This window comes from Stenella coeruleoalba, assembly GCF_951394435.1.
Source record: "Stenella coeruleoalba genome assembly, chromosome: X".
NCBI classification, from domain to species: Eukaryota; Metazoa; Chordata; class Mammalia; order Artiodactyla; family Delphinidae; genus Stenella; species Stenella coeruleoalba.
Window position 1 is genome coordinate 93,481,016 of NC_137152.1, and position 14,232 is coordinate 93,495,247.

The window sequence follows — 14,232 nt, forward strand, 5'->3', positions numbered from 1 at the left end:
GTAGCTTTGTTATAAGAAGAGAAAGTGTTGCAATGGAAATAACACTGGAATAGTGCTAGAGTTGGAAAACCTAGCCTCTGACCCACACTCTGCCATACACTAGCCATTTAACTTCTGGCAAATCACTTAACCTCTCTCAACAACAAAGAGTAATTACTATGCACTCTACAAAGCTCAAAGGGTTATTATTAGGATACAATAGGGTAATATATATTAAAGTGCTCAGAATTTATAAAGAGCTGTATAAATCGTATTATTTTAATGATAAACGTACCCTCCAATTTAAGATAACATTTTATTTTAAAGTGTGAACTTGCAAAAGAAAGAAATTAAGGGGCAACTATTTATGCTATAGAAGAATTCATCACTGAATAAAATAAATCACTGCAAGGTTCAGCAATTCAAATTCAATCTGAAGCAATTAAAATATGAGTCAACCGTCAAAAGTGTCCTTCACATTCAATTTTTCAGTAAGATATTTATTACATAAAGCAAGGCAGATATTTGAATCAGGCCACAAAATCACAAGGTTATTCCACTGAATGCACTAAGATGGCCTTCACCTATGTTACAAAATCAGATGCTGCACAGTTTAACTGGCTCCATTTTACAAGCCGATACAATGCACCATGCCCCACAGTTGAAGAGGTGAACCAGCACATGTAGGAAATACTAGAGTTGACTCCAGGTTTACAGGAAAACACGTGATTAACCAGGACACAGCACAATCTGATGTATGTAAAGAATTCCTAAATCTGTTTCACAGACCTATTGTTTATGGACATAAAGAAGTATGAAGAAGCAGAGGGAGCAGCTGCAAGTAGACTGAGACTTATTTGTAGCACTGGTGACAAAGTCAAATATGAAAAGTTTCAGGATTTGTTTGGGTAGCCGTTAAAATCACTTCCAAGCTCTCTTAAAGTCAACAAATTATCACAGTATCCAGACAGACTTTTTAAAGTTCTAGGCAATTTCCCTTTGTCTTGCCAAATCTACCCACAGACCAGCAAAGATAAGACATTACAACCAGAGTTAGCTACTTTCCTGAAATGGGTAACCAACTTTCTGATCCCTATTTTTATGTTTTTATATGGGTGAGGATTTTAATCAAGAAGTATCTGGAGGGACTTCCCTGGCCGTCCAGTGGTTAAGACTCCACGGGAACTAAGATCCCACATGCCGCGTGGCCAAAAAAAAAAAAAAAGTATCTGCAAGGCATATCAATTCAAAAAAGGTCACAAGCACAAACCACCAAATGGAGATTCAAGTAAATTGGCAAACTCTCCCTTTTAAATGTTAATTGCCTGGAAAGGCTGCCATAATTATTTAGCGTTGAGCTCCATCCCAGCAAAGGAAGAGGAGTGAGGTTGAAGACGGAAAAAGAAATAAGGAGGGCGGCAGGAGAGAGGGGACAGGTGAAGAAGAACAGACACCAGAAATACAAAGAGAAATAAAAAGGTACCAAAGATAAACTTTGCCATCAGCAACCTATTATCCACTTTCCCTCACAGGAAGACTATTAATAGACAAAACAAGATTTTGCTGCTACATATTCTAGGGGCATTCTTTTCTTAACGCAAATTTATCCAACAGTAGGGAACTGGAGAAATTATAGTTTCCTGGTAAGTTTCTAGTCACTACAGACATAATATGATGAAAAAAATGGGTCTGCTTTACTCAAGTCTATCAAAAAGAATACTGAACTAGAACGTGAACACTTGGTTCCTAGCTTTGGTTTTGACCCTCTTGACAAGTAGCTTTAGGTTAGTCACCAAACTTTTATCAATGTTCTCATTCACTCAAACAATAAATATATCTTGAGTGCCTAAAAACTGAGCTATTTTAGAGTTTCCCAACCCTGACTGCACATTAGAATCACCTGGGAATTCTTAAAAAACAAAACAAACCAACAAACAAAAAAACCCTCTCTTTGCCCCTGAGACTGATTAAATTGGTCTAGGGTGGGGCCCAGGCATAGGTTTAAAAAATAAAACACACTCCCTTGTGATTTTAACATGCAGGCAAGATGGTAAACCACAGGTCTATTTCATCTTATGTATATGTAAGGAACAGCAAAATAATGTGAAAAGCCCTCTCCCTTCCTTTGAAATTTATCAATTTCCCCTTCTAATCCAATTTTGTTTCAACCTAGGTTCTCACCACCTCACACCTAGATTAACAAATAGCTTTCTACCTATTTTCCCTTCTTTCAATTTCTACCCAACCCAATAAACCACTGCTGTCTAATCAATTTGGTACTGAAACAGTATCCCACTGAGAGTCATTTTAAGTATAACAATATCAACAAACAGAACTGTTTTCATCAAGCAGAGAATATACTGTATATACATATTTGTATGTCTGTATGTATATGTGTATGTATGTACGGCATGTATGTATAATCTCAAACGTGCTCTGTTTGTCTTCAGTTCCATTTATATATAATGGATACTAGTCTCTTTACATATAAGATTATTGTCCCTAACTAGTTCATGGCTGAATTTGGTCAAAAATGAATGGCAAATGAGTCACTCACAGATTTCTCATTTAAATTTTGAAGTGTTCCCACAAGGAACATATATTCAATTTTTAAAAAAGTAAAATGCGGTGGAATTATCTCAAAAAGTCCTCTGTTACTGTAGGCACTGATAAAGTTTATGATGAATGAATTTTACCAAGAACAAATATGGTTCTGGTTTGTGTTAAAACTTGCCTCAGAAAACAAACTGAAGCCTTAAAAGCCAGTGGTTATAACCACATAAGATGATATTCATATTTATGAAAAATATTATTAAGTACAATATAAGCAATATATAATGAGAAAACTGAACAAGTATATGACTCTTTCCCTGCCTTTAAGGAGCTCTCCATCTTCTCAGGGAAAGCAAAACATAAAAAGAAAATAAAGCCAGCACTAGCAGGTAAGTGGTAAAGACTATAAGTACCACAGGAATTCAAAGAAACAGGAGACTACTGTGGACTAAGGGAGTTGGAGACAGCATCTTGGAAAAGCTGGAGCTTGAACAAAATTAAATAGGTGGAGAAAAGAAGGAAATCTCGTGCATGTGGATGACCTTCTACAAAGATAAGGCAAATATTCATAAACTATATTTGAGGGACAGAGAGCTGACCTAGTTGGAACAGAGGGTTCTATGTAGGAGCATTTGAAGAGTTACGGTTGCAATAATAAATTGGAGCCAGGCAGTGAAAGCCCTGAATGCCAAGAGAGGATGCTTCAACTTTGTCCTATAGATAAAGAAATCTTTTATAGGTAACAAGTAAAACAACATATCTCTATAATGATGCAGTCTGAAACCATTTTTCTTCATGCCTTTGAAGAACATACCAAGTAGTATAATATCTTGCCAATGTATCATGAATATGTGAACATATTGTTTGTTCAGAGTGAAGGAGTAAATACTCAAACATGCTTTCCAAAATACAAAATCACTGATCAATTACACATTTCTAGTTCTTAGGATAATTCCTAAGAGAATAATTGGGTAGAAGGCTTCAATTTTAGGTTTTCCTCCTCTCCCCACCCTCACCCAAACACACACCTTGATCTAATATCTAGAAACGTAATACAATGAAACAGTGTTATTCTGAAAATAAGAGGTCTTTTATTGCTTCTCATTATGAGTGAATTTACTTACTATATTGCTTCAAAATCACTAAATCTATTAAAATCAATCTGTCCATGATTTCTTTCAGCAAAGCAAATAAAAACAGACACATAAATAACAAATTTAAAGATTACAAAAAGTAAAAAATCCTTCATCAAACCAAAACACACCTAAAATAATCGGCATTGGCTTATAAGGCAGAGGGGAAAGAGAGTGTGTTCATAACAAAAAATGCCATCCACAACAAAGAGTACCAGAGAGTATATGAAGAACATTACAATAGCCAACTTCTTGTCCAAAATGATAAACCATTAACCCACAACTCCAAGAAGAATGGAGTTCATTTTGTTTCTCAAAAATGCCCTTAAAATTTCTGGTTATATCTGCAATAAAAATTAAGACTCCAACATAACTCAGAACAAGGACTCTTTCCCCTAGTAAACCAGACACATAAGTGATTGATGATTTAATTTTCCACTGCAGCAAATACTAATTTAACCACCACTATCTCAACACCAGGAAAATGACAAATCTCAGTCTTTAAAGGCATATGTGACAAGAAGGCAAGAATATTCTAGGATGATTAAAACACACACAAAATAAAAACACAGAAAAACCGTGGCAATACTGCTGCTGTACTAGGAAAAGGGATATACCATTCTTGCAGGCACGTATGGCTTTAAAGAATATGTATAGATTATGATGTTATGTATTGCCTTTTTTTCCTCCGGGAAAGATGGGAACATCCACGAGAGTTAGCAGTGCATTCAGGAAGGTGTCAATACCTCCCTTACTGGGGAAACTCGCTTTAACAATAATGCTCTTTCACCCCTCACATCCCACCCGATTTCCATACACCCTTCAGTCAGCATTCCCGCCCCCGCCCCCACCTTTCCCTGCTCTTCCCCTCACATTCAGAACTGGCTGCTCTGACTTTGTCAGTCTCGCCGCCCCCGCGCACCCGCCCAGACCAGCAGAGTCCAACAACGCAGCCACGCAGCCACCCACTCCCCCCACCTCCTCCTTCTCAGCCCAGCTTCCCCTCCCCCTCCCCGTCCTGTCACCTGCTTGGGTGGTGTCCGTCAGGTCGTAGCCGCTGCCCGGGAAGTCTCGGAGTTTCCTACCACTGAGGCTCAGGATGCCGGAGTTGCCCGCCTCCTCCAGGGCCCGGTCCAGGCTCCTCACGGTGTGTTGAGGCTGTAGGCTCCCCGGGTTCCACTGCGGCCCGTTGGGGAACGGCTGACCGAAAAGAGTCGGTACCGGGATGGGCACCACCAGGGTCCCGCCGCCGCCGCCTCCCACTCCGGCTCCGCCACCTCCCCCTCCGGCCGCGCCACAGCCACCGCTACTTCCACCTCCACCACAACCGCCGCCCCCACTGTTACCACCACCTCCCTGACTCGCCGCCATGTTCCTGGGAGAGAGAATAGCCCCCGACAATACTCTCAGCTTGTGCCGCGAGTGTAGGGGGTTCTTAGGACGCATGCGCAGGCTGGGGGCGGGGTGGGGGGGCGAGGTAGAGGGTGGGAAGGAACTAGGGGGCGGGCTGGGAGGAGGTGTTGGGGATGAAGAGGCGCTGTTCAAACGCGCAGAATGCTTGCTTTAAGAAACGTGTGATCAGAGGAAGGATGCTGAATCCCGGTTCCGCTGCTTTGGGTACCAAAATCTTGCGAAGCGACACCAGCTTGACTGTAAGTCATTTGGCGATATGCCCCCAAATCTCCGTGTTGCTTCACCTTTTGCGTCTGCAAAACAAAGGTAAATATATTAGATAGAGATGAAAGGGATTCATTTCAGAATATTTTGAAACAGCGTTTAGAAGGACTATCAGGGACCTGACTGAAATGCTTACGGCAAATGCCTTAGGAATCCTTTAGCAGTGTTAACACGGAGAGAAACTTTGGGGAGGAAAATGGGTGCAGAATTGAGTTTTAAGCCTATATGAATTTTGCCATAATTCAGAATTCCAAAATAGGAAAAGACTTTTAAAGTGTTTTCAAGGAAGCCTCTCGTTTCAGTGCGTGTGGGTCTCAGCCAAACTGCTGCCTTCCAAAACTTGGAAAAGTTCTCGGCATTCTGTCCTCTAAGTCTTTGAAGTTGTGCCAAGATCTCCAAAATATCTCGAGTTTCTTCTCATCATGTCAGCATGGCTGATGTAAAACTCTTTGATCATCAAACGCCTTAAAGTTTATTTTTGAAATACAGGTTTTGGTTTTAGGTAGAATTCTGAAGATTTAACACTGTGGATATGAAGCTAATCAATCTTGCATTTTAGGAGTTCATTCTTAGAACATGAACGCAACCACACAGGCCACTGCCATCCCTCCACTCCCACTCAGAGTTATTCAAATGTTTTTCACTAATAGAAAAGTTACACAAGAAAACTATCAGAATGCTTGGTCATATTCAGTTATCATTAATTTGAATATCCTGCGCATCTCTTTTACATCCATTTCAGTTTAAGCAATCTGTCTCATTTTCTTGGAGAAAGCTCCACAAAAAATTCTGCTTTGGAAAAAAAGTACGGGAAAGAATTACAACTTGTCTAAAATGCTTTGTAGCCGTATAGGTTAACTGAGATAATTATGTTGCAAGAAATTACATTTGCCATATGCATGACCCACAGAAGGAACAGAACTGAGAATCAGACCTCCACAATGAATTAGCAAGTGAAATCAAATTATTTAAACCCACTGGTGTCAGAAGAGAAAGTTGTACCTTATATCTCATCTTTCTTACATCGCAAATCAAATCAGGTATTAATTGAGAACTTCCAGAAGTTCTCAATTCAAGAGGGGTGGAAAGGGAAACTAAATTTATTAGGTAGAGAAAAGATTAGGAAAAGAATGTTTAATAACTAGCCAGTAAAAAATTTAGTAATTATTTAAAACAACGTATTGGACTCCAGGAAAAGTATGTCCTCTGGATCAGGACACCTGTCAAGTGAAAAAGGCCATGTACAACCAAATTTAAGAAGGAAAGTAATCTTTCAAAGAATTTAAAAGATAATCTAAGTAGGAAAAATAGGAAGCCTACAAAATAGGTTAGATATACATGAAAATCTGACAAAATAACACATTCTAGAGCTCTTTGACAAGAACACCAAGGCCATAAGGAGTGTTAAAAGATAAACTGAGGCATATTAAAATTTTAAGAGTTTGAGCATTTATCTATTGGAATTGGGCAGTACCAAACAGGAAGTGGTTAAGAGTACTCACCAACAGGAGCCAAGGGAAAGACTTATATAAAGAAAGTGAGGAAGCAAAAAAAAGAAATTATTTGATTGGCTGTAGCTTAAAGCCTAGTTGGCTATTTGTGATTGGTTGTCCTTAGAATTTTGATTTCCTAACCTTGAGGCTTTTATAGGCTTAGATTTTGGTTTGCTTATGTAGGCCACCATGGCATTAGAGCCATCTCAGTCTAATGGTCTTCTTGTTTAATTAATTTAGCAGGAGGTAAAAGGTTTAGAAGAAAGAGCATGAAATTTAGAAATTTGTTCCAACCCTTTAACTGCCAGTGTAATACTCAGAAAAGTGACCTAAAATCTCTGTACTTCAGTTTCCTCATAGGGAACACTGGAAAATAACAATCATACTTATAATAATAATAATAATAATATATAAATAGTGCTTACTATTTACCAGGAACTGTTCTAATTGCTTTATATAAAGTCATTCAATCTTCATAACAATCCTGTAAAATAGGTACTATTATTCTTCCATTTTATGGATGAAGAAAAATAGCATATACCTCACATAGGATTGTTGTAAGAATAAATACGATCACATACGTAAAGTGACACTGCAATACCTGGCATTCATTCATTTAGTAAACATTTATTGAGTGATTACTCTGTGCAAGGAACTATTCTCTGTGCAAGTAACAGTATAGAATTAGGTGCTCAATAAATGTTAATTTCTCTACTACACCCGTGAATCCCTCATGAAAGAAAATAAAATAATAAAAAATATACAAAATGGAGAAAGCCAAGGAAGAAATCAGTTAATTCCTTGGTAATTGTGGGCAGAAAGATATTTGACATATTGCATAAATTTTTTGTTTCAGTCTATACGAGAGGATATTTTTACAGTGATTACCACTTTGATGTTATTCTCTATGTGAACACATTGGTAATTGGTTAAATTACAGACAATACTCAGAATTATCCAAGCCAAACTTAAAAATTGAATGTTGACAAATCACCAGGACTAGATGACATGTATCAAAGATTATAGAAGGAAAACAAGGGGTTTTGAACAAAATATTCAGCCTCTATTAAATAAAGCATTGGCCAACTACAAACGTGATTTGTATTCAAGAGAACTCTAGAGGGGACTTCTGAAATTCCAGGTCAGTTTATAGTCAGTGCTATCCCAAGCAAATTGGTAGTTACTCAACATTTTTTTTTTTTTTTTGCGGTACGCGGGCCTCTCACTGTTGTGGCTTCTCCCGTTGCGGAGCACAGGCTCTGGACGCGCAAGCTCAGCGGCCATGGCTCACGGACCTAGCCGCCCCGCGGCATGTGGGATCTTCCCGGACCGGGGCACAAACCCACGTCCCCTGCATCGGCAGGCGGACTCTCAACCACTGCGCCACCAGGAAAGCCCCTACTCAACATTTTTAAATAATATAGAGAAGTAAAGTCACAGTCCAAAGCTCCAAATTCTTCTATTAGAGATCAAGATTATTGGGATAGACTACAGGATGTTCTTGCCAGCCTATAAATAAATCAAAAGTGAGATATGTTTTATCTCAGAATCTAGAACAAGGCAACGAACTTGGGGATTAACTAGATCAAACTATAATATGAATTTTTTTTTAATCCTGAGCAGGATCCAGGAAAAAAGCCATGGGAGTCTCTGCAGTTTGTTTCCTGAAAGCATCAGTATTTCACATTAGTTAAATACTAACCTCGGGGGTGTGGAGGGGGGGGACAATGAAATGTTGAGTATCATCAAGACATATACCAGAAACCCTGAAAAATATTAATTTACATCTTACTGAACTATTCCACAGCTGCTGCTGGAATGTGATGTGAAGTTCTGCTCACTCCACTCTCAGCACAAGTCCTGAATTAGAGAAAGCCCTAAGAAGTACACCTAAAATGATTAGAGAAATGATGGAAGGAGAAATTTACTTGGCCTTCATCTCTCTGGTAACTTGATCTTCAGTCCCTTCCAAAATCCCTGTTCTGGCATGGAACCTTCAGAGTAGTATATATTAACTTATTTTAGCATAATTTATAGCACACTATATATGACATCCCTGATCCTCCTTCCCCTGTCTTTTTTTTTCTTTTTTCTTTTTTTAGGCCACACCCAGTGATCAAACCCAGGCCCCGGCAGTGGAAGCATGGAGTCCTAACTATTGGACCACCAGGGAATTCCCCCTTTGCATTGCTTTAACCAATCCTAACAAACTCATTAATCCCAAAGTTAATATTTATTAACTCAAGAGGGATTTGGACAAATGTATGAATGATAACTATTACTTAAAAGAAGCTATTACATGCCTAATCTTCAATGTTGATGACAATAAGCACTATTATGTTCTCTCTTGGTTAGAATCCCTGCTATGATACTTACAAGATGCAAGATAGGTCGTTAAAGCTCTCAAACTCTCAGATTTCTCATCTATAACCAAGGGATCATAACATTATTAGCTATCTCATAAGATTGTAGTGAGGATTACATGAGATATTTACATAAAACACATAGTATATTATAACAGTTTGTTTTTTCTAGGTTCACTTTACCGATAGAACACTGAGCTGAGTGAACCATGAATTATCAGCATAGCAGTTCTTAAATTCCTCTGTACTATTGTGCTACCAGCACTAATAGACATTTTCCTCTGTGCTGCTCTTGAACTTACATCCTTATTGACTCACCCCATGTTTCTGCCTCTCCTAACTCTTGTGTTTTCACTATATGATCCAGTAACTTGATTCCAATTCTTGCTTACTGTCTCTAATGCAATCCCAGCTTTTGACCTCTGTGTTTCTAGTATGTTTACCTGATATCATGAAATCCATTTAAATATCTGTTCCAAATCCTTCTTAAAAAATATATCTTAGATGTTTTGCTTTGTGTAAGCAACACAGGTCTGTTAAAAGTCCTGAAGAGTTTTTATTACAGTAGTATGTAAAAGATACAGATTGCTGAATTTTGCTTAGTTTACCTTGGCCAAAGGAAAGTAAATAAAACATGACATAAAATTATTAAACCTGTTACGTCCAGTTAGAAAATATAAGGTTGAGGAAGAGTTTTTAGTCTTCTTTAGTATTACATTGGAAAGTCTCCTCTTTATAGGTAAACATGGAAACATGCCATATGCCTTTTGGGCAAGCTTGTCTTACAATAATTATTTTCCTCTTCTTGCAGTATGTGAGAGAAAATGATCAAATAGGGCCTTTTCAAGCAAAATCCAAATTCCTAAAAGGAAAACCTAGGCAACTATCGTGTTACCTCTAAGCAGGCTATACCTGTGAGAGAAAAAAAAAAAATCCAATGTTAATGGCATTTCAGTAAAGCCTGTTAAAGGAATTACCGTATCAAGATAGATTAAAACCCCAGGAGAAAAGATAAATCCCAAAACGGTTTAGATTCTGTATTTCCTTAAACGGAATGAAATAGAAACATTTGGACCAAAATCTGTGTCTAAAACGGAGGTTGGAATGAAATGATGAAGAATCAAGTTGGGCATCTACCAAAGTCTATATTTGTTTTCCTTAATTTTTGCTTAAATTTTGCTTCAAATCTTCATCACTATATATGGCAAAGTGTGGTTGTTACAGGTTTATGGGTTTTTGTTTCTCTCAATCAAATAAACGTATGATGTAAATCTCTGTGGGACTGTGATTGAAATGACTCTGAGCCTGGTGGCAGTGTACCCAGATTATAAGGGTTTTTTTTGATTGATGATGAAATCTTTTAAAGACTGAATCTGTAAACCTGAAGCTCTCAAGTGATAACTGGATCACATGTGACCCTAAAATCCAATGCTTCTCTCTGTGTGGCAACAAGACTATTTCTTCTTAACCATGGTCATGAACATGACCCCAGTTAGCCTATTTGTGAGTTGTCAGAAGGAAGGGTCAAAGCTCTGTTCCCTAAACAAGAGAGTGTGATCAAATATTGCAGGATATTTTAGATGTGTTTTGCTTTGGTGAGGCAGTCAGAAATTTCAACATCCACTTACATTATAAGTTTAGGTTGGCAATGCTGACCCTCAAGAAGATATTTACATCTGCTTAAGTACTTTGTCTACAATTATGGTATGATTCCACAAAGTAGGAGAAAATATATTGGTTGAGATGACCTCATGTTTCACACTTCCAGGCATTAACAGGCATATTAATGTAGGAAACTAACATACTTTGCCACTCTTTTGTGGTTTTAAAAGTCTCTTTATTAAAACAGCTAACCAGGGCTTCCCTGGTGGCGCAGTGGTTGAGGGTCCGCCTGCCGATGCAGGGCACACGGGTTCGTGCCCCGGTCTGGGAAGATCCCACATGCCGCAGAGCGGCTGGGCCTGTGAGCCATGGCCGCTGAGCCTGTGCGTCCGGAGCCTGTGCTCCGCAACAGGAGAGGCCACAACAGTGAGAGGCCCGCGTACCGCAAAAAAAAAAAAAAAAAAAAAAAAAACAGCTAACCGTAGTCATTAAATAATGGAGTAGATAATTCTAAGGTACTAATTAGTAAACAATTAGGTTATCCTTGATAACTTCATCCAGTTCTTCCATTTTGTATTTCTTAAACACTCCTTAATAAAATCATCTTAAATACGTACCTCTACTTAGAATAAATCCTTTTTTTCCAGGACACATACATAAAGCTCCAGAGAACTTTAAAATTTCCTTAGCTGGCTATGACTTCTCCTACTGGTCATAGGCAGTAGACTTTTGATAAGTTGCCAAAACCAAAGATATAAACACACCGTACTGTTTGACTACTAGCATCGTCTCCACTGCCATAACCTTAACTCAAGTCACTATTTTCTCTGGACTACTACAGTAGCCTCCTAACTGGATTTTCTGCTTCCACCCCTCTACCACTTAATAATTATGTGGCCTTGGGCAAGTACCTTAGCTTCTTTGTGCCTCCATTTTCTCATCTGAAAAATAGGGATAATACTACCTACCTTATAGGGATATTGTGAGGATTAGAATTACTTAATACATGTCTAGTACATAGTAAGAACTTAAAGAACTTTAGCTGGTATCATTGTCATTATCGTTATCATTAACATACTCCACTGGCTAATAATATCTAGCAGTGAAAGGTAAATTATCTCTCTTAATTGCACAAGAGTCCTGTGCAGCGGACATTATTATTATCCCCATTTTATTTGTGAGGAAACTATGGTCCAGAGAAATTAAGTAACTTGTTCAAGGTCTCAGTTGAGAAATGGCACAGTAAAAATTTGAATAGAAGTATGCCTGAGTGCTAAACCAAGGCTCTTAATCACTGTAACTTCTGGCAGTAATCTATCTGACTTAGTATCTTTTCTCAGTCCAAAAATTCTTAGCTGCTAACTCCCTCTAAACTATCTCCATAAAACAGTGATTACCAGTTGCTAAGTGCTGCCTGTTTAGCTTACATAAAATCATTAAATTTATTCATTAACACCTTTCATCGACTTTCAAATCAACCTACTTTTTTTTTAATTGGAGTATAGTTGATTTACAATGTTTCAGGTGTACAGCAAAGTGATTGAGTTTTATACATATACATACATATGTATATATATATATTCTTTTTCAGACTCTTTTCCATTATACAAGATATTGAATATAGTTCCCTGTGCTATACAGTAGGTCCTTACTGTTTAACTATTTTGTATATACTAGTGTGTATCTGTTAATCCCAAACTCCTAATTTATCCATCCCCCTTCCCTTTCCCCTTTGGTAACCATAAAGTTGTTTTCTATGCCTGTGAGTCTATTTCTGTTTTGTAAATAACTTCATTTGTATCATTTTTTTAGATTCCGCATACAAGTGATATCATATCATTTATCTTTCTCTGACTTACTTCACTTAGTATGATAATTTCTAAGTTCACCCATGTTGCTGCAAATGTCATTATTTCATTCTTTTTTATGGCGGAGTAATATTCCATCATATATATATATATATATATATATATATATATATATATATATATATATACCACATCTTCTTTATTCATCTGTCGATGGACATTTACATTTCTTCCATGTTTTGGCTATTGTAAATAGTGCTTCTATGAACATTGGGGTGTATGTATCTTTTCCAATTATAGTTTTGTCCAGATATATGCCCAGGAGTGGGATTGCTGGATCATATGAACTCTATTTTTGGTTTCTTAAGGAACATCCATACTGTTTTCTATAGTGACTGCACCAATTTACATTCCTACCAACAGCGTAGGAGGGTTCCCTTTTCTCCACACCCTCTCCAGCATTTATTATTTGTAGACTTTTTGATGATGGCCTATTTTCTTATATGGACTTATATTTACTGGCTTCTTTTTCAAAATACCGTAAACCCAAATTATTACAATGGCATTTTTAAAGGTTTTTTTCTCATTATGAAAATTTACCCATAGTCCCAATTCACAAAGACAGCCAAAGGGATGTATTTAGTGATAAGATTTTTACGTATTTGTTTCCAGGCTTTCCTACTAGCACAAATTTTTATTTTATTCATTATTTATTTCATTTATAAATATTTATAACATTTATTTATTTTATAAAATCATATAAGCATTTTTATCATTACATACTCTTTACAGATATTATAACTGTATACTATATATTATATAGTACTCTATATTATATAACCACATACTACTTGATATGTACATCTGTTATGGGATAATTAGATTCTTACCAATATTCCTTTATTATACATAAGCTTTCTATTAATATTATTATTAATAAAACACTTTTCTTATTTATTATTTCCTTATATTAAATTCCAAGAAATTCATGTATTCAATCATAGGGTAGAAATATCTTAATTCTCTTAATAAACATTGCCAATTGCTTCCCAAAAGGTTTGTACTAATTTACACTGTCAGTAATAATATAAGTAAGAATTTTTTTTTTGGCTGCACCACAAAGCTTGTGGAATCTTAGTTCCCAGACCAGCGATTGAACCCGCACCCTCAACAGTGAAAGCACAGAGTCCTAATCATGGGATCACCAGGGAATTACTTAAGTAAGAATATTTTTGCCAGTATTAAGGACGTTCAGTTCTTAAATATCATTACTATATTATATATGACACAAAAGAGAATGTTGGTTCTTCTACTTTAGGCCAACGTGGCCTGAAGGAACCAGACTTACCCTCCCACCTGAAACAACCAAAAATTTGGACAATGTATATAGAACTATGGCTTTCAAAACACTGAATATCAGTCAACAAAAACAGTAATAACTGGGGTATGAGACACAAAAGAAGTAAGACCTGCAAATGCCCAATCTTAGTGCTTTGAGAGAGTTTCCAGAAACTTCTTCAGCTAGAAAAAAGAGTATCTATGAAACACCTACAGCTAACAATAATCCTGATGGTGGAGGACTGAATACTTTCTCTCTAAGATCAGGAACAAGACAAGGGTGTCC

General features: G+C 37.3%; 2 protein-coding genes across 7 annotated transcripts in view; one reads left to right on the forward strand and one right to left on the reverse strand.

The window, feature by feature from the left end:
• The window catches only part of LRCH2 (leucine rich repeats and calponin homology domain containing 2), a 102,963-nt gene extending 97,726 nt beyond the window's left edge, over positions 1-5,237 (reverse strand). For all 4 annotated transcript variants that reach the window (XM_079909656.1, XM_079909654.1, XM_079909657.1 and 1 more), the window contains exon 1: positions 4,691-5,237. In XM_079909656.1, coding sequence (XP_079765782.1) covers positions 4,691-5,111 — 421 coding nt within the window. In that variant the 5' untranslated portion in view covers positions 5,112-5,237. The remainder of the gene's footprint in view (positions 1-4,690) is intronic.
• LUZP4 (leucine zipper protein 4) overlaps positions 5,193-14,232 on the forward strand; it is a 96,654-nt gene continuing 87,614 nt past the window's right edge. For 2 of the 3 annotated variants that reach the window (XM_079909660.1, XM_079909658.1), the window contains exon 1: positions 5,193-5,317. The gene's annotated coding sequence lies outside the window, so the exon portion shown is untranslated. Of the gene's footprint in view, positions 5,318-8,642; positions 8,782-14,232 lie in introns of all 3 variants that reach the window. The other variant, XM_079909659.1, reaches the window with a different exon arrangement.